At 37.2% G+C, this 26,598-nt stretch overlaps 1 protein-coding gene across 3 annotated transcripts in view; it reads right to left on the minus strand.

Moving 5' to 3' along the window:
- The window catches only part of CTNNA3 (catenin alpha 3), a 541,251-nt gene extending 521,486 nt beyond the window's left edge, over positions 1–19,765 (minus strand). For 2 of the 3 annotated variants that reach the window (XM_075025292.1, XM_075025290.1), the window contains exons 1-3: positions 15,629–15,769; positions 10,395–10,501; positions 2,916–3,108 (exon numbers count right to left, since the gene is read on the minus strand). In XM_075025292.1, the coding sequence (XP_074881393.1) occupies positions 2,916–3,108; positions 10,395–10,501; positions 15,629–15,653 (325 nt within the window). In that variant the 5' untranslated portion in view covers positions 15,654–15,769. Of the gene's footprint in view, positions 1–2,915; positions 3,109–10,394; positions 10,502–15,628; positions 15,770–19,643 lie in introns of those variants that run through there. The other variant, XM_075025291.1, reaches the window with a different exon arrangement.
- Between the last annotated feature and the right edge of the window lie 6,833 nt (positions 19,766–26,598).

The raw sequence follows: 26,598 nt of genomic DNA on the forward strand, positions 1-26,598 counted from the left end.
TCATGGCCAGGTTGGATGGGGGCTTGAGCAACCTGGTCTAGTGGAAGGTGTCCCTGCCCACGGCAGGGGGGTTGAAACTAGATGATCTTTAAGGTCCCTTTCAACCCAAAGCATTCTATGATTCTATGAAGCAGAAACTAGATTTATCCAGGGAACATGCCTGCCACCCATTATAGCAACACTTTCTTTCAGATGTCACTAAAAGAACTCAACTGAATTTGAGAAATCAAATTCTCATCTACTGAGAGTGTTTGTCAAGACCGAACTGTAGTCAGCAAAGCCACAGCCACGTCCCCATTTCTGAAGACATTAGACAAGTCACTAATGCATCAGATAAATAGAAGATTTGTCATATTCATCTCCACTGTTTACTTTTAGCCTAATAATTTGCCCCTTTATTCCCCAAAACATTTTTATGAACAGGATTATCAGCAGCAGCTTGAAAAAAGTCTATCACTCCTCTAAAAGGAATCCCTATTAATGAGCTCCAGAAGTAACAAAGCAGCATTTTCACACTGGCGACTGACATTTAAAAGAAATAAGCATTTAATTCTCATGTTACAGTCTTGAGCTCAACAAGCCCAGCGAGTGACACAAGCTAAAATGCGAGAAGAGGTGAGAGAGTATTTATTCTTTCCAGGTGTTGGTGTGCAACTCTTGGACTGGTAGTTCAGTTCACATCAGACCGAAATTATCTAGAATATTGTTTCAAAATTCCACTATACAGTAAATACAAGCTGTAGCCACATCTAAAAATTCATAATTTATTTAAGAGTGTATTAATAAAAATACTTGCCAGTCACCACAGAAAAATATACCCACAGAAAATTAAATACCATATGCTATGACATGCATGGCAGGTGACTGCATGCAAGCACAGTTTACGACCCACATCCTTTCAAAGAGCTTCAAGTAAATAACAGGAGACATTTAACAGCAGCAGAATGTGACTTGAATAACAGGCAATAAAGTCACATATGACGTGGCATACCACAAATTAAAAATAATACACAGCTTCAAAGGACTAAAAATACCTGCAAAATTAAAAAACTGCTATTTATTTTACAATTGTTCACCAACTTCTTAAAATTAACTTGTGCAGTTTGGCAAATCCTTGGAGGAAGATTGGCTGTGAACACTCAATTTGTCATTGCATAATTATAGGTGATAACATGGACTTAACGTTCTTTTAAAATGTATGATGTCTATATAATCTACTTTATGTATTATTTGTTTTTGTAGTTATCTCTGGTCTTGGGTGAGAATCAACAAATAAACTGAAAATGTGAAACATTTTTATATTATCCATGTATAAAAATCAATATAAAACTATGTATTCTATTCTTATTGCATGTTATTGGCCTGGAATGGATAGGCTAACATTTTAAGAGTACTCCAAAATTAATGACTTTTTTTAAAAGCCTCAGCTGATCAGTGTGACAGATAACAATGATATGTGCTGGTCATAATGCTTTTAATCACAAAGGACCTTAAGGTATCTCAGATACCATATGCATATATCAAACTCTAAAACGCAGCCATCTCTGAATCCAGAGGAAGCCCATAGCTAGTATGGACAACAGCAGAGACTCAGAAACTGCCCCAGCTGCCCATGGAGGAAGACAAAAAAAAAAAAAAAAAAAAAAAAACAAACACAGAAATATTCTGATTAAGTTGCAACTTCAGTAAGAGCAGGGTGATATAAAGACCTGATTTAAATGGCTAACATGTGGTCCTTCAGGCACAAGTTGTCACATGGCATAAGAACATATACCACACTGCTCAATAGTGAAAAGGCAACTGAAGCCCACTTTGCCCCTTGATAAAGCCAAGCCTGGTTGGTAGCTCATTCAGTAACATGGCCTGACAATAACTTTATGGTACAGACCATTGTTCTTTGCTTGTCTGCTCCCACTTTTTGGGAAGGCTTTCATCAGCCCCTCCTAATCTGATTCCAGGCAACCCTTGGGAACCATTTGTTTACAAAATTCACGGAGCACTGATGGAAGGACATAATTCTCGAATGACCAGGCACTGAAATCATTACTCTTCTGTCCCCTTCTTCCTCTGAAACCTTCTCCTGAATCAGTTTTCAAGGCTGATCTCTGCAGGAACACATTTTGGATGTCTGTCATCCAGCTTATTACTATTTGAGCCTGGCCTTCAAATTCACCCAATGGGCCCTGATTATCCATGGGGAGAGTAAAAATCAACAAAGCAACAAAGAGCCTGAAAGAAAGTGGCTAACACACCTTTCTCAGCAGATCATAAAACCTAGTCCTATTCTGGGAGACTGGTTCAAAATAGGGAGATAGGTCATGAGGAAATGGAATATGGCAAAACTCACCAAATATGAGAAGCTCTATCACGAGGGGATGACTTCTACAGTAGTAACAGTAGGTTAAAGAATCCATCTTCCTAGTACTAAAGTCTCAAAACATACCTCCACACAGGACTATTATACCTTCCCAAATTAAGTCCTTACTACCACACAAAAGAGGGAAGATTTCTGTTTTTAAATTTTTAACTAAAAGGCCTTAATCCCAGATTCAGGTAAACAGTTCTTTTGAAGAAGAGCATTAAAGGATGCATTAACTTAAACTTGTGCTTAACAGCCACTGAAATTAATAAGGGGCATCCTGTCTTCATTGGAAAAAGCAAAAAAAAAAAAAAACCAAACACACACCAACAAAACTTCCACTGATATAAATGTTCTTCCACAACGGGGCCCAGGTTGCACACTTTACCTCCTCATAAAAACAGTATCTGAGAACATACAATCAGACAACTCAAAGTTCAGACATTTCCACATAAAAACATATTTCTCATGGATATCCTAGCTTCATTTTGATACTAGTGTTACATGGTTAAACTAATTCCTTGTCATTATTTGTAATTATTTGTCATATACTCACTCTTTTTCTGGACATCAGCGAGTGCTGCATGAAGTTCCTCTTTAAGCACAATTGCTTCCTTGGCGATTTTTTCCCCCTTGTCCAACAGGTTCCAAGTGGCTTTTTCCACAGAAGCTAGCAAGACACAAGCTCTTTTGGAACGGCCCTTTTTCTTACTAGAAGGATTCTGTGGACAGTTCACTAGTGTTGTAACCTACATTGAAAAGAAACAAAAAAGACAATAGTGGTGTAAGTTCTATAATAAGTGAATTTATATTATTCCCAAATCTTAAAAAAAAAATCAAATTAATATAGTTGAGAATAAGCTATGAGATTCCCTCTGCTTTACAGAGAGACAGGCAAGCTCAGCATACATACTGGGAATGGACAAACCTATTGAATCAAATTTGACAGATAATTTTACTTAATATGCCTTATTTTTGTATTCTTCTTTGTGTGTGATCAAATTGAAGTCAATAGAAATCTCACTGTTATATTAACCCTGATGCAAACTCCTGACAGTGCTTACTTTAAATTTTCCTCATGATAAAACAAAAAAAAAATTACTAATGCTATCTAAGGAGGCTTCAGCCAAGGCAGGAAATATAATCAGTGCTGAATCTTCCCATACCCCACACTTCCAGCTTAAATCTCCCAGTTATCTCAGAAGCAAATACTCAGAAAAAAATATAGACACATTTCAAAATGCATTCTCTTCTTACAAAGGAGGATCCCAGTGGTCACAACTCAGCACCTCAGAAATCTCAGGGGGGCTCTCAACATTAAAATTGTACATCATTTTACTCAGAATGTAGGTTTACAGCAGCTTTGTCCAAATTCTGTTTTTTAACAATGCACTTCAACATCCATAAAGAACTTATTTTTATATAGCATCCCACTCCACATTCCTCATCATCTGAGCACAGCCTCCACACTGTTTGTTTCCAACAGACTATTCTCTAAGGCATCACTTGAGCTGTCACACTAAGGAGAGACTCCTAAAAGATTTTAAAAGAAAAGGTATATAGCTATTTTGAACAAACTTTCTGAACTATTCTGTTCTCTGTGCCAGAACATAGGCAGTATATTAAGTACAGATCTAGTCTTGGAGCTCAATGAATACATTTTATATGTATATAATTGCTTCATTTTATTAAATGGCATTCCAATCATCATGAATATTGTATAAACAAAGCAAAAGCTGCATATAAATTTCTCAGTCCAGCAGGCAAACTTAGCTAATGGCTGCAGCAGAGCTTGTGGTTTGAGCTGGTCTATGGAAAAGGGCTCCATTCACAGGTATAGAATGAGAAGTGCGCTAGCTGTACCGTAGCTCACCTTTAGATCTTGGTTCATGAATTCAAGCACTTTAGTGCTTTTCATGAATGAGTACTTTTAAAAGTAACTGACAAACATCCTCTGGGAAGCATTTCTATAAACACATCTTTGAAAGGCAAAAGCCCTGACCCCTATATCATTTATGTGGAATTTGGGGGGAAAAAGGACCATCCACTTGACATCGACTCCTTTGGCATGTCACAAGGGAGACAGCAACATAAATAACCCCGGCTCAGATTGTTAAAGAGGGCTTGGGTATTTTTCTGACTGTGGCTCAAAGAAAGTAAAACATTTATTGCACGTAAATCAGCCAGCTAGTAGAGAATGCAATGGGAATAAGAATCTTAATATCTTTTCTTTTTACAAACCCTCTAACGTTAGTTCTAGAGTGTTTAATGCAGTTTCAACGATCATATTTTTAAGAGTGAGTTAAAGAGATTATAGGCTCATACTTCCAACAAGAAAGGCAGAAAACAATATATTTTATTTCTTAGATTTTTACTGTAGTCTCCTTTTTATGTAAAATACCATTCTATGTACTGTTCATTCCTATGCTTTGGAGGAGGAGGAAAGGAAACAAAACAAGTGGAAAAACATGAAAAATAATCATTCCTGCAGGTGAAAACTCTTGACTGTAAGACCCCCTTCAACTTCAGCAACACTGTCAGGAAATATCAGAGGCAGCTTCTGATCTCAAATACAAGTCAAAATTTGACAGGTAGTTTTTGGCTCATGGAGATGAAGAAATACAGAAAAACTACTCCGAGTTCTCTAACACAGAACCGCAGAGAGGAACCCAAAAACTTTATGCAGATCCTATCAGAAAGAATTGAACTACACAGTAGCTAATATAGTGTGCCCTTCCGATCTATTGTCAACACAGCTTGTACTGTAGTGGCAGAATACAGAGTCAAAACGGTATCATTGTAAGAAAAATGAAAAACATATCCCTGTTAATCCTGTTCATGCCCGACTGCATTTCCCAGTTATTAACACCTTCTTATTGCTATATACAGCATGTCTTCCAGCATTCAATGGAAATTATTGTCAAGAGGTTATTTTGTACCTCTGCTAGAAGCAACAGAGTTGTGCTAGAGGCACAAAGGTTTTTTTAAGTGAGATTTTCAAGCCCATATGTCATCACAGTTGCAAAGCTGAATCATGATGTTGTTGCCTGTTATTGCCATTATTTATTAGGCTGGAGGGGTGGGACGTTTTTCGCCATGGTTATCCCAAATACTGAATTCCTAAGGAACCATGCAGCAGTTCTTCACTACTATAGTCAGCTCTTGCCAGCCCTGACAGACAGTCTTCTAATATTGCAGTAGTTAAAGGAAACAGTGTCTTGGTACCTTGAGTATCAAAAGATTTGGTTCACCTTTGATATTAATATAGAAGTATTTTAAAGCATCAATCATAAAACATTCTTTTTTGTTTAAAATTTAGTTCAGTGTAACCGCAATGCCTAGACATTTGAAAAAACAAGACGTGAACTCAGTGATCTAATGACAACAGCAGAATCCCCTCCTCACTGTTTCAAATTCAAAGTATTGCCTACACAAATAAATACTGGTTAATCACTTTCAGTGTGCATAAAGTAAAACTCACCATACACAGAACTAAAACCAATAGTGTATGTTTTCTGCATGAGCAAACTTTTGTCAGTGTGGATGACAGGTGAGAATAAATGCCTTTCAACTTGCCTATTTTTCATGAGTGATGTAAAGAATGCTAAAATACATGGATGTTTCTACATACTCTGTAAAACTTATCTATCTCTTGCAGCCATAAACTTTCCTTAGCTCATATGTATGTATAACATATAAAGAGATGGAAGCAAGAGGTTTGGCAAGAAAAGCTCTTACAAATATTTGCTTATGTATACATAGACACAACACATATATTAAGTGTGTGTGTATATACATAAATACATAGAGCATGCTTTAGATACAATATCCAAATAAGTGGCAAATTTACAGCTTATAAGACTTGCAATGACTGCAAAGGCAGTTATGAAGTGTTTCCTGCATGAATTAATGAAGCTATATGAATCTCATCAAGTCATATCTTTCAAAACTTTTACTTGCACGTAAATTCAAAAGGAAAAAAGAAGCAAATTTATACCTAGCCATAACTGTAATCATTCCATAGTATAGCAAAGAGATTAAACAGACTTCAGTCTCCGAGGACGAAATAAAACAAGAGGATATTTTCCATTACATTAATTGTTATATTTTGTGACTAAATCCAGCACAAGCATGACAAATATTAGACATCAACTGTGCGAACGAAAATGCTTTATGATCCACTGATTACTTCCCACTAATTGCTCCACGACAGAATGCATCTCTGATAAAAGCCCAGAATTAAGGAAAGTTTGTCTGACCATGCACTCAATTTACATCAAGGCAGCTGTCAGCTGAATGATGTCAATTTTGACAGCTATCATTTTTAATGTGCCAGATGCATTGATAGAGAACTTAAAAGCCTTCCTTTCAAAACTAATGTCCTCAAAGGACCTGGAATAAAATAAAATAAAGGCTTCAGACAGAGGGAACCCCTTCTGTTAAGGGGACTACTGGACAGGATTAAAAAAACTTTTTTGCAATACATAGAAAACAGAGTGCAGCTAGTAGTGCATCCCCATAAGAGTACAGTTTATAAGGCTGGACACTAACACAGTTATGCCACTTCCAACATAGGAGCTTCCATCTCTGCAGAGCCCTGCACAGCACTGTTTGAACTAATCACCCTGGGTCAGGCCACTGTTTGGGATGCAAAGAAGGAAATGCAGTGAGACTGCTACCCCTGCAATCCCCCAAACATTGTAATTTAGGGTCATTGTTTTATTCCAAGGATGGAAAATTTGCCAAGTCAGAGAGGGTTTTATACAAAACAATGTGTCATACTGTTTTCAGAGTTTCAAAGTGATCACCACTGCCCACTGCAGACTGCAGGGAAGAGAGAGAATCCAGCAAAGTAATTTGCAAAATTATTTCCACATAGGCTGTTTTTGCCTTCATTTTCTCCCATATTGATGCTGTTAACCTAAGGATTGCTCTAACACTGAGCATAACTGGCTAGGACAGACTTCAGAGAAGCTCAAGCACTTCCACTGCCTCTTTCCTACCAGAGCAACACAAGACTATTAAATAAATAAATCAGAATGTAAATCTCAAAATAAGATTAAACTGTGTTCAAAGCAGCAGCTGCTAAGTGAATCAGGCCAGAGCATAATACTATTCATTTTTAACTGTGACTGGTCTGATTCTCTTTCTAATCATAGATCAGTTTTCATTTATTGCTTTTCCAGCATCTCAATCATCCTTCATTGAGTATTAGTTTTAAACTCCACTTTTGCATTTTCAACATATTTTGTCTCCTTCCCCCTCAAAATGCAAGTTTCCCTTCCACAGTTCTGTTATGAAACAAAGAATTGATGTTGAGAGGGGGGACAGTCAATATCATATTCTTTTTGAACCAAAGCATTTCCATTTTTAAGACTCGAGCTTTTTAAAGATGTGTGAGAAGAGCTTTAAAAAATAAAAATAAAAAAATTAGATGGTTTCCTTGTTTTGTTCTGCAACTGTATTTCTTTGTTTTGGCAGGTTTCTTTGATCCTGCAAAAATTTACATTTCTTCATCTCCTCTAAAAATAGCCACAGTGTTGCAGCTGTATGAGCACAGCCTGACCTACTGGTATACAAGAGAAGGTTTTAAAATGCAGTCTATGAAGACATTTATTCCCACTACTCTGAAACTAATTTTGTAATCCATCCACACATGATGCTCCAGCTTGACAACTTCCCACAAACCACTGAACTGTTAACTGAGGTTTTATACACCGTCAATCACACCCAGCCAACAATAAATAAATAAAGGCAGACAAAATGAGTGAGAAGCAGCTCAGTTAATAACAGCTGGAAATGAAGTAATGATTAAAAAAAAAAAAAAAAAAAAGGTTACTTTCCGCAGAAAAGAATCTTCCAGAAAGGACAAATGAGTAAGGGAGAAAAAGAAGATCAAGTCAAAAATAAGAGAAGAAATTTTGAAGATTATAATGAAAAATAAATAAAAAACTGGATAAGTTAGGGAGCAGCAAAAGTTTCAAATGGGGAAAACACAACTTTATTTGTAAAAAAGAAACTTATTTCAATGAACTAACTGATTTTTAGAAGCAACTTTTCCTAGAACTGTTATAAAACATGATCAGCACGTCTTTGCTTTTCCTAGCCTTTAGAGCACATACAGCACTTCTGGAATAAATAAAGGACTTTTCCAACATGAAAGTCCAAACAAACATAAGAACCATCACACCAAACATACTCATCATTTTATTGTCCTCATCTTTCATCTTTATATTCTTCTTCCCTCCAATCATTATGTGCTGCCTCTGTAATTATAAACTGACTGTTACCCTGTATCTGGTCACCACCCTTTGGCAAGCCCAGGGAAACAACATGCAAAGGACTGGCTCCCAGGACAAAGAAGGAAAGATGTCATCAGAGCAGTGTGTGTGAAAAGAAGTGCATTCCTGGAATAACAAAATTTACAATGAACCTAAGCGGCAGGATGCAGTCAAATGAAGCCCATGAGTTGTACAAGAAAAAATATTTTTTCCTTTAATATCTGTCCAAGTACAATAATAATTGTTGCAGTCTTAATTAAAATGACTTTATTTATCTCTTTTTTTAAAATAGAAAAGTTGCAAATTGAAAAAATTGAAATAATAGAAAACTTCGTAGAAATATCCTTACTTTTTTTTTTTAATAAGCTGTACCCCCCCAATTCTTACTTGTATCTAAATAGTATAACACCCAGAGTAGAGTATTCAGTCTGGCTTTGCTCTATTTACCAACAGTCATCCTCCCAGTTATCAGTTTTGTTTGCTGATTGTTAACATAACCTAGTTAACAAAAAGTTATTGTCTTGTAAGAGGCATTACTCAAAGAGCTTGGAAAGATCTTAACCAACCAACCACTGAAACTACTTCATAGCTATTATACCTGACCACCTTCACAACCTGAAAAACAAGAAAGTATTCTTTGTACATTAGCAAGTGAAAGAAAATTCTGAATTAAGTCACACCTTTCTGTACCTACACAAACTGCAGCCAAAGCAGTGACTGCCATGTAAACATTCCCCCATGCACCAGGAAAGCAATACTAAATAGGCAGTGTACAGCTGTGACAAGTAGTTTGATCTACATCATCTTGGCAAAGGCTAAAAGACAGTGATAAGCTGGCATCCTTGTGCTATGTGTAATTGAGTAATTAAATGCAGGTACCCCAACATCTTTGTTCCAAGTACAATGAAGAGAAAATTCCAAAGAGCTTGAGTTTCAAAATAGAAGATGTCCTTTCTGTTCTTCACCCTGTAACATATTGCTACAGAGGTCTTTTAACAATTTCTTAGTTATGCACATTATTTGCAAAATGAGGTCAGGTCTTCGAGTAGATCCTTTCCATTGCATTACACAAAGACATTTCTAATCTACGCCAAATATAGAGATAATGAGAGAATCTTTAACACACTAAGCACTGCATATTTAACCAGTGAATACTTGAAACAGAACTGGAATATGCAGTAAAATTGCTCCTCCTAAAAAGAAAGTTTTATCAACAAACCTGAAAGCATTTTTGTAAATCCCTCAGTCCAAGTCTTCTTTAGTTGGCAGGAAAAGTACTAACATAGGTTTATACAGTACGCAACAATTGCACTGTTCTTTGGGCATCTCTTCTAAAATGCAAGGGAATGCAATTCTTTTCAAAATTCAGATAAAGAAGCTCACCTACAGATTTCAAGACTATTCTTTTCCACTCCATCCAGCAATTACAATATGAAACTTTTCATGTGTTGGAAATCCATTTGCAGTGTATTCTACATTTAAACATCCACTAGATAATACTGTACAAGAGACTAGCTAGAACATGCAACATTTGCTATGACATACTGTGTGGCATTTGCAAAAATGGAAGTGACTAAACGAATGACCATATCTGGAAGAAGACAGATCCCCTTGGACAGTTTCTGAGCCAGAGTAAACTACAATGCAGAAGAGTTGTGGGTATGCCTTTCATAGCAGCATCCTTAGCCAAAGTTTTCAGCCTTATTCCCTTCCCTCTATGGTTATCCAGTTTATTTTCTGCAATACTAAAATACCTGAATTATCAATGGTTCCAATAATTTCTCAACTGTAAACGTCTGGATCTGCAGATCCCGAGGATCAATTTTCAGTTTAATGCTTGGCACTTTTGTTGACATTTCACCTAGGTACAAAAAAACAAACAAAAAAATGCAATAAGCAATTATTAGCCATGACCACAAGTCTCATTGCCCTCTGTCTGAGCCCAGAGACTGCTTATGGGAGTACAAACTTGGTTCCATAACAGGCTTAGGATTTCAAGAGATCAAATGAACTTTTCTGATTCCTCATTTCAAAACTGTGGAAAAAAAAAAAATGCAGGTACTTGCATAAACTGTAAAATAACAGATTTAAAGTACATATAATACCTTGTCTTCTCTTCCAGATTTCTAAATTGACCATATACTAAAAAATACACAAGGATAATTGCATTAGAAGACCTTTGAATGCAAGTTCTCTACTAGTCAATAAAAAAGAGCTTTAAAGCAAAAATTACATTACTGAACTTATCACAAAACAAAACCACTAATGCTATGTGCACAGTACTTGTATCTTATTCTATGTGCCAAATTACTAGTGGTCATAATAAACACTTTAAGAACAAAAATACGTAAAGCAGCCCTTAAAAGTCCTGGCAATTAATAGCAGGAGAAAGTGAAACATTTAGTTATTTTACACCCTGTAATAACAAATATTTTCTAAGTGTCAAGACAGATTAAGTCAAGAAAGTCTATTACTGAAGTCAATAAGACGGAAGTAAAGCTAAGTTAGGTCTTTAAAGTGAATAAATCATTCATTATGAGCTTGATCCAAAGTCCACTGATGTTAATTTAAGGGTTTTCACTGAGTTCACTGGGCCATGGCTCAGGTCTTTAGCCGCAGTGAAATGTGTGTGTGCCAACAAAGAATTATAACTGTGCTTTAGTAGGAATGCAACTGATTATTGTCCCAAAATAGAAGACATTTTAAATTTTCCAGTAACTTAACTTCCCATAAAACATAGCTCAGCAAAGCCTTTTTAGCCAATAAAGACTTCAAATACACAAATAATGGATATCTGTCGTTTTTAAGCAGGACTTATTACAACCATTGCTGCTGTACAATAAAGTAATAAGGTACTGCAATTGTGCAGGCTAAAGAGATAGATTGTCACCTTCCAGTGAACCTAGTATTGATTTAATACAACACAGTAGCATTAGGGTTTCTATAGCAAGTTGCGTAGAAATGGATCCGAATTGTTTATCACAGAATAGTTAGCCACATTTCACTTGCAAGCAACAACAGTATGAATGATAATTAAAGAATTAAGGTTAAAGGTAATTTAGGGTTTTGCCATTCTTTGTAAAGGTTATGCAAGTACCAAGTTTATTCTTTATTACAAGCTATACTAGTCACAACCCTAAGTTCCCACAGCTGCACAGAGTCAGGTGATAGCATATGTAAAGAACCGATTTTTCAGTTTTAATCACAAGTCAAAAGATAAAGAGAACAACAACTTGAGATCAGACTGACCAGAATTACTTTCCCTTCCATGGAAATTAATAATAGAAAGAGAACTCTAGAAATGTCAATGCAAATTATTTGGCCATATTTTACACATTTAACTTTTACATACTTGTAACAAACCCCAGGGAAATAAAATTTGAGACTCCCAAAATGGCCAGTATCAGCAGTTCTCTTTCTGTCCAATGAATCAGTAGGTAAGATACTCTCACAGTTTTGAAATACTCCAGTTCAACTTGTCCCTCTGTTTGAAGGAAACTGAGTCCCCTCATCATTCACTGTTTCATAAACAAGTGGAGGTTCCTTGTCAGGAAAAGGACTGCAGCCCTTCTGCTTGCTCAAATTGTTATATATCCTCCCCCATGTGATGAAGTTGTACCTGTGCAAGTGTACAGACCCCACCTCTTACTCACAAAGCCTCACTGCAGCTGTTACAAAGTGCTTTGAGATGGATGACTCGGTATCTTCTGCTGGTTCTGCTGTACTTAATGTAAACTACTTATTTACTCACTGAGCTCAGAACAAAACAGGCTGAAAACACAGCATACCTGTAGAGGCTGGTGGTTAGGGCATGCTCCCAAAAGGCAAAATACTTTGTTTCCAAACTTTGCTTAACTGATGTTTTCAGCATTTCAGACCAAGAAGAACCACAAGAGACAGAAGACATCAAAAGTGAACGAACTCAAAATATCAACAAGCACATTCAACATAATAAATGTCCTACTGAATCAGATCAACAGTCCATCTAGCCCAGTATGTTTGTTATAGTCAGGCTATCGATTCTCAGTAATACACTGGATATTCAAAAAAGCAAGAAATAAGGCAGGCTCTTTCCGTCTGCTGTTTAGTGGAGGAATTACCAAGAGACAAATTCACAATCACCCAGAGGTCTTCATAAAACTACAACTTAGGTCATCATGAAAGTGCAACAGCTCATGGGTTCCTTACATTGTGCACATAACATCCTTGGTGAGCTGAGCTCTGCAACAAGAGCTTATTCTTACAGCTCAGGCCAGAGACATGCCCACTCTGTACTCACACAAGCAGGTTGTTTGGTTTTTTTCCTTTTTATTTTACCTATAGTGATTCTTACTGTTAATACCCATTGGTTCTTTATGTATAGAAACTAAAACCAATTTCTCAACCATATAATTCTTTGGAAATACACTAAATATATAATGATGTAAGTAAAGCCTCTAAACCTCGAGAGTGAGAGGTCTAGTACAAAATGCAATCTCAAAGGGCCAACACCTATTAACTGCATCATTTTATTGAACAATGAATATTCATAAAGGTTCTGTGTCTACAAAGTAGATAAAAATTCAAGCTTTCTTATAGCTACAGCTATATAGCTATTTCCAGCAACGTTTGCTATACTAGCAAGGGAGCTATCAGTAACCTGGAAGCCAGGTTCCCACTGACATTCAGACCTCCACACAATCTCTTGAATTAAAAGACAGCCAATATTAACGGGAGATCCTTTTTAACCTGTGAAAGTAAACTTTCCCACAGTACTAATAACTTGCTCTGAAAGCTACAAATGTCTGTCATTCACATCCCTGCTCTTTCATTAGCTTCAATTCCAAACTGCATTGCTATTTAATAGCTTCTTAAACTGCCTCTCCCATAATAAAACAGTAGTGCATGCCACTTTTGGTTGACTCTACAGCATTGGCAAATAGCATGTCATGTCTGTGCCTACCCATCACCATGTTCGTGCAGCCTATGAACATACAGCAGAGAAGAATCCATGCCGCTGAAAAGCTGCTTCTGCTGTGTCCACCCTGAATCAAAAAGCCTTTTAATTCAGCAAGATACTCTCCTCCAGCTTCACTAGGTTTGCATCAAACCACATCATTTTACACTCTTGAAAAGGCAGACTTTTTTTTTTTTTTTACCACCTGCAATTCACTGGTTCTTTAATCTTTGGCCAACACTTCAATTAATCTGTCTTTTATTCACATTTTAAAAAAAAATCTTTATGATATTGCTGGTTCACAACCCTTATCTTTGACATTTTCACAAGCCTCCCAGTATACAAGTACTTCTTGAAATCCATCACAACAGTTGCAAATAGATGGTATTGATTGTGCTGTGAATTTTTTCCAGTCAAGACATGCATCAGTTGCAAGAGGACAGGTAAGAACTGGATGGAGATAGCACTTCATGCTTCTACTGAGATTTAACCTGAAAATCACCTAGTGATACACTCACGCTTTAACTTCACAGTGGCTTCCCCTCAATTCCTTGATAGAAGCATGTTAGCAACTGCTTTACTGAAAAGTCAAAAATGAAACCTTTGCTGCTTGCAGCAAGAGCTGCTCTCTGTTTTCACAGCACAATTTCCTATACTACAGGTCATCTACAATGATCAGATCTTTTCTAAAATTTGGCAGATAAAAATGTAGTTGTAATTATAGTCAATTCCTCTTACTAGAGATCACTGTGCTCCAGAATGCTACCACTGAGCAGTCTCAAACTTGGGAAGTGGTACAAATTCAACCTCATTTTGCAGATCAGAAAAATGTGAATCCATGTGCTATAATTTTCCCTCTTCTGGGTTTTTCGGTTGTTTGGGGTTTGTTTGTTAACCTTAGCATATTGTACAATATAAGCATTTTTATTCTTTGCTTCAGCCCTGGCTCAACTGGCTTTTGAACTCAACAATAACTTTTAAACCTTGGGTCAGGCCCATAACTTATCACTAATTGAAAGCCAATTGCCAAAATTATTGTTTTTGAAAATTTCTATTATATTCTAAGGTATAAATAACGTACTTAAGTGCTCACTTGCTGATTCCAGTCTTTTTTTTTTTAAGTAAAATTCTAACACTTCCTGAAACTTCCTTAAAGCAGCCAAAATATGAAAACAAGCTTGCAAGCCAATGCAGTGAAACCTACAACATCTTAAATTATTTTGATACCCTAACCGCATATTTTTAAATTACCAGGCTCTCCTTACTGTTATTTACCATATTAGCTAATCAGTATTTAAATAGATGGGGTTTGTTTGGGTTTTTTTAAATCAGGACAAGGGTAGTAGGTGATAGAAAGAAAAATATGCAGTCAGTAAAGATCATTCTGGGATTTTCTCTGATATTTCCACTTAGTAAGTGAACTTCTGTCCTTCAAGATCATCTTCATTAAGACAACAAATTTTGGTGCTTGCCTCTGGAAAAAATGAGAATCACAGTCCATCTTCGTTTTTTTAAATGCATATGTCTACTCAGGTATAATATGCCCTCTAATTACATAGGGATCTCAACTGCAAGATAATTTGGTATAAGGCTGCTATAACCTCACACTTGGTTACATTAACCTTTACAGTAGGCAATTTCAGCACTATAGACCAGGAGCTCTTACAGCACTTAAGGAAGTTAAGCATGTGTCACGAGATAGTTGCGTCTCAGAACAGCCAGAAAAGCAACCACCTGCGCACTCCTACCAAGTGCTACAAACTGTAAGATAATGAGAATTTTGTCTTTTCAGCACGTGTCCAAACTGAAACTGCTGAGTCTTTTAGAGTAAGAAAAAGACACACAAAAAACAAAGTCTGTATCCATCTGCAATACAATGTGAACATAGTACCTGCAGCTTTTAAACAATCTGTAAGTACACTGTATACAGACATAGATAAACTACTTTGTGCCAGAAAGCAGAGCCAAAGATATTCGCCATAAATTAGAAAACATTAACTTTAGAATCCATTTCCTGCTAGATCATTAGAAAGCCAATAGCACATCACTCACCTATCCTAGAATATATGTGGTCCATATTCAGCACTAAAGCAACTGTCTATGTAACTTCCTTGTGTTAGCAACTTCAGTATAACTGCTATGGCTCACTATTAGGCTTCTGAGGCATCTGTAAGCAACTGCCTGACAAGCTCTCCAGTGTATTTCAGGATGACTGACAGGACACAGTGGCTGCTGGAGGGGTGGCAGGGGGATGGGCATCCTTAAAGCTATATACTAGAACACAAATATGTCAAAAAAATGTAAAGTTAAAAAGCTTTTGAACAATTAGATGACATGAAACATGTCATTACTGATACTTGTGGTGCTTATTCTCATAATTTTCAGCACAGCTACTGTTTTCCCATACATTCTGATTGTATGCCAACTTCTGTCTCGAGGCAATGACTCAGTCTCAGACTTTTGAGCTGGACAGCAAAGGGATTCATAAGGCTCTCACCCAGTAACTTGGCACCAAATTTGTTTTCTTTGGGTTTTTTTTTCTATTGTGTGTTACTCTACACTGACATACAACATATTCACTATCAATTTCAAAATACACAGGCCTATTGCCTTCTAAAAAACAGGGAAGGTAAGAAAAAAAATAACAAAACAAAGTAGTCTGGATTAGTATTTTTAAGCAAGATACACATGGACAGGACACCTGAGAACTTCCAAGACATGAAGCATTGCTGAGGACATGGAACAGAATGTTTTATTATTTGTTCTTAATTTCAGTATTTATTATACAGCATCATCAATCGGTGCCAACACCACTCTGGGAATAAAATTTGTTAGTCCTTTTGCTACAGAGTCAGTACAGCAAGTGCAAATCAGGCTTTATAGAAGTCACAAAAACAGTCACTGCATTTTTTCTTTAATCCTCTAGCTGACACATGAATTAAGATATTCAGAATGCTAAAATGTACTCGTTCTGTACATGAAAGCATTAAAAGCTTTAATTAAGGTTTATGAAAAAAAATGTTTGAGATGGGGAAAGCATTACACCTTAACAAACTTGTCTCATGCACTCTTTCTGATGTCCACTGAGATACCAAATGAAGATTTTTCCCAGGGTTATAACATTCAGAACATGCTCTCTTTTCCTTGTTTAATAGTCATGCCTACTTCTTCTACAGTGCATCCCATCAAAGCACTTTTTCAAGCAGAGGTCATCTTCCAATATCACATAAGGAAGTAGAAGGGAATAGAATAGAGGAAAAACTATTTACTCAAGATCACACAGAATGCCAGTAGCAGAATCAGGGATGGAGTGCTGGGATACAATCATCTAGTCACTACAGCACCTTACTCACACCTTCTTTAACTGAGGCCAATAAACAGGTTAAGAAGAGTAAAATGTTTCCAAATACAATTTACACTATAAATCTAAAGAATATAATCTCATCTTCCACACTCATGTCAAAGTTACCCAGATACTAGTATTTCTTATTCTTACTAAGGTCAGCTAATACATTCTCCTCTCTTAAACATACTATCAAAATTACTGCCTTGGTTGAATGCATGCACTTCCAGCCAGTTGTGACACACTGACAAATTCTAGGAGACGTTCCAGCAGAGGCATGAATCCTACAGCCTGACCAGCTACAGAACTTTTGGCTTTGCTCTAGCATGCCAGACTCCGCTTTTCAACCAACAGCTATCTAAATATGTGTGTTATGGTCCTGAGCCTATAACCACAGCAAGGAAAATATTCTCCACTGAAGTGTAACCATGGAAACTTGTGAACCTGACAATGCTCTCACTATATTAGCAGTAAACGAAATAATTCCACTGATATCAATGAAATTCTAGTGGGTATACACCATTATGCAGGACTACAGAATCTAAACAATCCTGCTTGATGTAGAAATGCTTTACCAACCTTATCTTCATAACACTTCTTCTAGGTATATTTTTGCAGGTTCTGGAGTTTGTGGTCTCGTAAATGCACTTGTAGTATTTAAGATATTGAAAAAGCATTTACTTCAAAAAAGACAAATAAAGAAGGTGGTGTGACATCAGATGGCAGCATTTCATTCAAAAAGAAAAGTTTTTCATTAACACTATTTGGACACATTTCAAATTCTTAAAGGAAAAAAAAATCCTTTCACATGAGTCTCTGTGCTATTTTCACTGCATGCACTTTGAGCATGGAACAAGGATGCCTCTCTATTTAAGTGGCATACAGTGCTCACATGGATGGCTATCCTGTGCTGGTAATGATAGGTTAAGAAGGTCTGGCTCCAAGCCCTCCCTTTTGTTATCACTTTTAAAGTGTTCCTATCTCTATTCAGAACCAGAGACTCTGTTTAAATAAAGTTCAAGTTGACCTTCCACTAAAAATAGGATATTGTTTAACTCATTAAAAAAAAATAGACAGCAAAAAAAATTCTATGATGTGCTACTAAGGTTTTTAAATTTTATTTTTGTTAAATGCAATCCCCTCGTTTCCCCTTTTTGTAATTTGCTGATGGTTATCTATTGCAACATTATACTATACTGTTTTGCTTAACAAATGTCTATCTCTTACTCGATTGCAGTGAAGTAAAAAAACATGGTTTTCCCTTCTCTTTGTAGAGCTGCTACTCCTGCCAACTGATTTTGTTGTTTCATACCCATGCATTACCCCTGGATGCTTCACCATCACATACCATTTTATGTAACTATTTTCAAAGTGATATAAAGGTTTGCATTATTTGTTTTGTCGAGCAACCCAAATAGTATAATTCTTCTTCTCTGTTGTCTACAAACACACACAAAACCACCCCAAAATTAACAGTAGCATATGTGATTGATACTTCTTAAGTATATATTAATTTTGAGATATGCATGAAAATAAAAGAGAAATGGTTCTCAGAAACTGCATCATTTTGGATGTTGGCAAGCAGCTAGTTAGCTAGCACCTACAAAAGCACAAAGTAAAAAACAGGAGACAAAAAAAACCCAGTATTTAAGCAAAACCATAACACCACCATGCCATGCCTGTATACATGGACAGACCTCTGACATGCAGATTAATTCTTCCAATGGGGTTCCTGGTGCTGCACAGCACCCTACTTCCTTGATCAACTCAGACAACCAGTTTCAAATCAAAACATGGCTCAGAAGAAAAATCCTACTTAGTTGATTCATCATTTCTGGTCAAAGAGCTTCAGAAATAAAGACTAAAGACATTCCTGCCCATTTTGACCTCTGCTCTTATTCCAACTCAAAAGGATTTGGCTAAAGAGTAACCATTAAAAAAACAAACAAACAAACAAAAAAAACCAACAAAGAATAAAAACACAACCAAACTTTGTTCCAAGGTGGATTAGTTTCCTAACATCGACCACCTGATTAGGAATAGGAGAGAACAGCAACAATTCATTATGCATTTTTTCCAAATGCCTGTCACCAGGCCTAATTATTTGCTGTTGGATGTCTTCTGGGCTTCACTAGATCTGAATATAGCTCTTGTCTTTAATAAGAGGAATCCAAATGGATTTTACATAACAGAAAATTGTCTTAGTGTACATAAAGTTCTTGAAACACGCTGAGTGTTGTATTGAATGTAACAGCCCTCCATTACCCGTCACTTATAAACAAGTGCCTTTTATATTTTAAAATAAAAAATAATTGTATAAAATTGCCTTGTACAGTAATTCTGTATTTTCAACACTGAGGTGATAAATGTACATTTACATAAACCTCCCTTGCATTAGATGCAAAATCCAGCAGAGTACCAGGAGGCAAGTTCAACTTTTTAGAATAACAGCATCCATGCAACATTTTATCCTTCCTTTTCCAATATTCCAGTATGTTTTTTTCATATTTGGAAAACATGCAAACACATTGCACAACATTGGCTACTAGCTTCCAGTGACAAAAGTCATGTTTAAAAGTTCTTTTTCTAGAAAGTTGGTTAAGAAAATGAGCTTTTTAACTCAAACTTTTGAGGCAACTATTTGATTAAACATCTATAGTTCCATTCACAAATTCATGTACTTTCACTAAGTGGAAAATTCCCTTCATTCCTCTTCAATCTTACCTTTTGAATCAATAATCTAACAAGAGATCCTAGAAACAGCTCTGTGAAGAACTCCTCTTGATGCAGCTTGACCCCAGAGGCACTGACAGTGAGACAGCAAATGGTTGCCTGTCATTCCTAGACTATGAGAAACAAAATAGGAGGGGAAGAGAGTCAAAATGGGGGGGAGGGCAGTACCCATTTGGGACCTCCTCCTAAACTGTTAGGTCCTGATTTCACTGACAACTTGCTACTGAAAAGACCACTTAAAGAAACCCCAAGCTCATTCCTAGTTTTGCAAACATAGTTCAGCACTGAGCTTTTAGACCCTAAATCAGACATCATTGAAGTCAATGGCAAAGCCCCCTCAGAAATCAATGAGGTTTGTGTTGAACATGGGAGGGGAAAGGGGAAGAAGGAAAGCAAAGGCCATTATTGTAAAACCCAGGTCAAATACAGATATAATGTACATATCATAAAAGTTCATACAAACCACACAACACATGACAATCTTCATTTACCTTCACAAAATACTCAAAACATACTTCCAGATCAATAATCCCACATTTATAAGATTTTCCACCAAGGCAACCATTTAAGAAATGGGCATGAGTGAAGTTTTGCAAATTTGCTATTATAGCAAATTTGAGTACCCTGAAGTGTAGTACACAATAGTACTTGTGTAAAAAAACTCTGGAAACTCTGAAAAGGTAGAGGTTGCTCAATACTTACATCTATTCTGCTGCTTAAGATCTTAACAGTCTTAAACCATTCAGTCTGAAAATTTGTATGAGGTCCATGTGTCAGGCTGAATTTTATTTTTGGAAAATTTCAAACACAGCAGTTTGGCTATTTTTAGTTGATTTAGAGGTAAAAAGGGCACAGACAGCCTGAAGGTTGAGGTAATCTGACACCAGCTAACAGCATTATAGAGGCTCAACTAGAAGAAAAAAAAAAGAGACCTGAGCAATGAGTACATATTGTGACTACTCACAGGTGAGGAAAAAAACCTAAGATTTGGACAGACATAAGAGACAGTACTGAAATAGTTGGAGGGAATGGCAGGGAGAGGTAATTAATCACATTTGGGCCCTGTCATGCAATGGCCAACTGATTTCAGTAGCATCTTCTGCACTTAAGGAAAAGATTTGAAAGTCAGACAAAAGGTGTATACAGAACACCTTACAGAAGATTTTGTCCCCCTGCAAAAGCATCAAATATTGTTCATAGAAATTAAGCAGACTTGCCTAGATGATATAATAATTTTATGGGGAAATGTACCTGGTATTGCCATGTTAAACTTAAAATTTTATTTATAATTCATTCCTCTCATAATTTTTTCAAGGTTCAACCTTGAAAGATAATCCTTTAATTGCTCACCTTCAACTCAGGAGTTTAGACAGCATGAACAACAACAGTCAGAGAAGAAAGCTGCTGGACCAAGATTTAATTTTCTGAGCACTATATTAAAACTGTGATGCAATCCAAGTCTAAACCTTACTAACTGCAGTTAAAATTTCTGAGCATTTCTTAGCTTTCTTATTTAGTTCATGAATGTAATTTGAAAGTTAAGAACAGACAAAAACACAATTCACTTAACTGCAAGATTCAATATAGACAAGTGGAGTTATGTAGGTGATCCCTATTACACTTTTTCTAATCATTAGATCTTTGTAACTACATCAGTGCTTCATTTATGAAGCAAATTACTACACTGGTGAACAGAGACCCTCCTTATTTTAATAGGTACACTAAGGAGAGGTGTGGATAATGCTAGTTTTATTTAAAGTTCTTTGTCCCATCATCTGCATTATGACATGAGGAATGGGATTCAGTTGCTTAAGCTAAGCAGCTAGTGGCATTTTAGGTACTGTAGGGTATCCATCATACAGGCCTCTACGGTACCGCAGGTCTCCCACAGACTTCAACCACGTATGCCAGGGCTGGATATGGGGATGCTACATGAGCCCAAGGTGTCCCAAACGGCTCTAGACACCTATGCTCAGGCACTTGAATCATTCCCCAGTTGTCTTTATCTTAACAAATCTTCCTATTAGTTTGTTGCTATAAAGATTTTTCTACTGGAACTTGGGTTTGATAGGTCACCTATGAAACACTTAAAGTGGTAGGCACGTGTCATTACAAGTAAGCACTGCAAATTTTGAAGTTATGCAGTATCCACTGCAAATGCCACTGCAGCACCAATTCTTAAGTACCATTAAAATATTCCACACACAATATCTAAAAATTTGTCAATGGTACGGATTGCTGTAAACTACTATATACTATACTTTTCCACCTTGGATGTCTTCCAGATTTCCTTAACAGCCTTCTTTTAACCTTGTCCAAGCCTCTTTAACATTTGCTCTCTATTGACTAGCTGTAATTCCTGATCTCATAACTTTACGTTTTGCTAAATTTAATCCTCTGACTTCTATATGTTACCCATCTTTCACTAACTTCACTGAGCAGTTTTAATCTATTGTTGTACAATGTTTTGCTGATCAATCCAACCCAATGGCATCTACACAGAAAAATGAGTTCTCACCACAGAGGTATCAGTCATTTTGCTGTGAAAACTACATAAAAGTAATCAAGAAATAAAATTTGTTGGATATTTTCCTCAATTCCCTTGTTCTACATCTATATTTATTAAAATAAAAAAGGTGTATTTTTAGATAGATGAAGTTATTCCTTTGTTGAAAGATTTCCATCCTTTTCTGTTACATTTAATACATTTACAAAATAGGTGATCACTCTTTCAGGTACTTACAGAATTCAGTAGCTTCTTATAGGCTAGCAGTTTGGCAATTCCTCTGATAAATTACAAGAACTCTATATGCTGGAGTTATTTCATTCTCTCATACCAAGGGAGTTTATTCTTCAGTTTTTTAAAACATAATGAACCAACCAAGCAGCATATCCACCAAGCAATATCAAAAGATTTAACCCAACAGAGAAAAAGAAGCCAACAGCAAAAAGACAGAAACCCCTAATCCCAACCCTTCTCCCCCCCCGCCATTCCCCTCTCTGATTCATGGCATTTGTTCAAAGGGATTGCTTCAAAAGCTCTGGTAACTTCAGTGCTGCATTCAGAATTGGCACGTTTTGAACAAGGGTCCTGCCATCCCAAACCAGTAAAAATAAGCAACTTGTTACAAAAGGCCCTGAAAGCACTTTCAGATTTTGCTGAGGCAGTTGCTGGTGAAAGGCTGAGAGGAGTGCTTGCACTAATATGCCAGAAACAGGGCAGGAGAGGTGAGTGCATGCATTTCCCTGGCAAGTGGGCTGGCAAAATGGACAAAAGCAGGGGACACTACACTAGAAGACATCTGTCAAAACCCCTATATTAAATATATTTTTGCCTACTGCTTATACCATTCATGCCACGTAAGTCAGTTTAAAATCCCAAAACAGCTCTGAGCAAAAAGCAACCACTTCTATGACACACCAGAGTACTAGAAACGCCTCTCTGAGCCACATTCCCTCTTCATTAAGAGAGGACGTTCATATACCTCTTCTTTGCCCCTGAGAGTCTTCCCAGTTCCTACATCGATGGTACCATCCGTCTCAACAGCCTGTTGAAGACACACGCTCCAGTTACAACCTGCATTCTAACCCGCCCAGCTGCCTACTTCCACCTCTCTCCTCTCCCCTCCCCCTCTCTGCCCTTCTTCCACTTCTTCCTCCTCCTCCTCCTCCACAGGAGGACACAGGTGCTCCTGCCTCGTTACTTGAGGCAGGCACGAAAACCCACCCAAACTGAGGGCAGATCTGCGGTGGGGGGAGCCCCCCCCCGCTCCTCACCCTGCTCTGGCTCGCACCCCAATGGGAGCAGGACGACAACACGACCGGTATTAACCGCTGACAGGAGAGGCGGAGAGACGAGCCTCCCACCTCACACCGGGACGACGCTTAACAGCTCTGCGCGCGCCAGCGGCCGCGGCCCCGCCCCAACGGCTCTGCGCGCGCCGCAGCCCGAGGCCGGGGCCCCGCCCCCACGGCCGCTTTCCCGCCCGCTTTCCCGCCCGCCTTCCCGCCCGCCGCTGGTCGGCACGCTGAGGAGAGGATTCCCTGCGCTCTCCGTTTGCACCGTGACAGGTAGTTTACAAGGGGAACCTCACGTTTTTAATTCGCCCAGTGCCCGCCAAACCGCTGTTTTATCAACCGAGTCTTTTCTTTTACACTGTGCGATAAACAGCTCTTGTTCTGCCGTTTGTTCGCAAGCCGTGGCTACCAAGAAGGCCGTTTCCTAAACAAACTTGTGAGAAGACCTGCCACCACAATGCCACTTCGGCTCCGAGGGGGTGGAAAATGAAATTTCCACAAACAGATCCCACAAATGTTCCTGTCAGATCCATTCCTTAGCAGTGCTTGTGAGAACTGAACATACAAATGTGCACCAAGCCTCTTTGTGGATTTTTTTTTAAGTTAAATCATTATATGTCAGTGTTCATGTATCACTCCTACTGACATGCTATTTTTTCAGGTAGAAGGTTTTCCTGTCTGTTTTACTAACTGTCATGATTTTTTTTTCCTTTGGTTCACAAGGCAAGGTTCTGCTTTTGTATGTTCTGCTATAGGACTCTGGATAGAATTTCACAGCTTTGAATGAGAACTAGACCTAGTGAGACCCAGCACTTCTGACAAAGCACGTTGGAACTTTAATCAAATTTCAAATCAAACAAGGTATCCATATCTACATGGGGTGGACACAATGTGTAGTGCATCCCAGTCTTGGTCTGTGATCATCCAGGTAAGGAACCTGGCTGATTAACATCAGGGTTTCATGCATCTCTTGTGCCTGGATTTCATTCGCACAGGAGGCAAGTCAAAAATTTGTAACTGGTGAGTGGCTAAATCTAGCGCCAACATGGAAATCAGGGCATGGATAGAAAGTGTGTGACCAGAGCCAGGACCTTAGACTTAGCCCTGTTTTCACCAGTATAGGTGTCGTCATATTTGCTTAAATAATTTAGACTACACTAGGCCAAAAGAAATTTTTAAATCAAATTCTTTAACAAAATTTCACACTGCTACAATAACTGTTGATGTTAGCTGTCACTTGAATCGCTTCAAAAATAAAAGTTTTTTTTTTCTTTTACAGACAGCACATTCCAGTATTCTGACTGTCCATTTCCTTCAACTGTTATCTGTAAGTAAATTCAGTAATTAGTAATTTCCTTCTATTTTCAGTTGCTCTACTAATTTATTTACTTTTAATGGAAGTACTGAGCAGAGTTAATATATTTCACATTTGTACATTATTATTTAATCAAACTTGTCAGAACTGTAATTGAATCCATAAGCTCTAATTTTATACAAACAATAGATAGTATTATTCAAAGAGAGAAATCTTTGAAAACAGCCTGCTTACAAGGCACTACTTCCCACTACTACTGAGAAGCCATGCAGTATGAAATTTGCAGTATGGAAGCATGAACTGCAAAATGAATCATATCACCATGAGCGTCAGAAATGAAACAGCAGTGCCCGCAGTTCCTGAACCCATGTTTAGGTCTTCTTGGGATCCATGCAAAGAGAAGACACAAATCTCAAGACTTCCATTGCTTGAGGTTTATTTCTTCAAATTATCTTTTGGAATTTTCACCAGGAATATTTTTCTTAAGTAGGAAATGTAGGCTATAAAGGTGAGAATAACCAAAGATCAAAAAAGATAACAATATTCATGAAGATCATAAGGTTCTCAGACAATTCAGCAAAAAAATTCAGCAGACCTTACCACTGTGTTTCTCCACATGCAGCCCACCAGCAACGGAAATAGTCAACAATATCAACCTATAAAAATCAGAGTATTAACCATGAGTGCTAATACTGTATACCATACATTTTTGCACAAGCAAAATGCTAACAGTAGATGTGTAATTAGTAGATCTTCTAATATTGTATAACAATGTATATATAGAAGCTTAGTTTAAAACAAAGAGGACATTGAGCTGAAGGACCCATAGTAAATTGACATGAAAGGATAATCAAAGTTGAATCTATTCTGTTACTGAGTTTTAGCTTTCCTACATTCAAGGTCTTATAATTCAAAATATACAAAGTATTTGATTTTACATGTATAAAGAATTGCAAAGGTTTATTGCTGCAATCTATCACTGAGGCTTAATAGGAATTAAAGTTAGAATGGTCATTTACCCAGGATACTTGCAACCTGTCAATACTACAAATAGATTTTATGTTTAGGCACAAATGTGTGTTTCAGGGTTAAGCCAACCACTGATCAATAGGGAGATTGTCTGATGAAGGGATTTTTTCATAATTGCCCACTATTTCATTTAAACTTTCTTCTAAAGCATCTGCTAATATGGAGGTACGAACATGAGATGCACCTACTGGTTTTACCCAGTATCATAATTACTCTGTGTAATGACAATGAGAAAAATAGCCTGTAAAACTCAGCAAAATCACAGTTTTTAATTACAACTATTAAATAGACTCTGTATATATTATTTTTGTGGGAAGAAAATTATATCAAACGGGAAAAATATAATGAAATGAAAACTGCAAAAAAAATTATTGTATTTTAAGATTTGAATCATACAAAAGGGAACAAGTCTTTGAAGTAAATCAGGGTCTCCATACCTACACAGGGATTTGTACTCAAAACAGGGACAAAAGTCAAGAAATACAGAATGGGAGCCAGAAGCATATTTTATTTTCATATGGGTGGTAAATATGTTACTGTTTATTTGCAGTGTTGCAGATGCTTCCTGAAAGCCACGTCTAATGAATAATCCTACCATGAGGGTATTTCTGGCACATAGAGTAGTATTTTCATACGATATTTAGCATATTCGAATTTTGAAAGCATATCTACTTAGCTGGAACATCAGAGGTATTTGCCTATCCAGTTACCTTGTTTCTGTTTTCATAAAAATATAGTAAATGTGTGTATAAAACAGTTGCAAGTAGAAACATAGAATATGCTTTTTGTATAAAACCCAATAAA

This window comes from Buteo buteo, chromosome 4 (assembly GCF_964188355.1).
Source record: "Buteo buteo chromosome 4, bButBut1.hap1.1, whole genome shotgun sequence".
NCBI classification, from domain to species: Eukaryota; Metazoa; Chordata; class Aves; order Accipitriformes; family Accipitridae; genus Buteo; species Buteo buteo.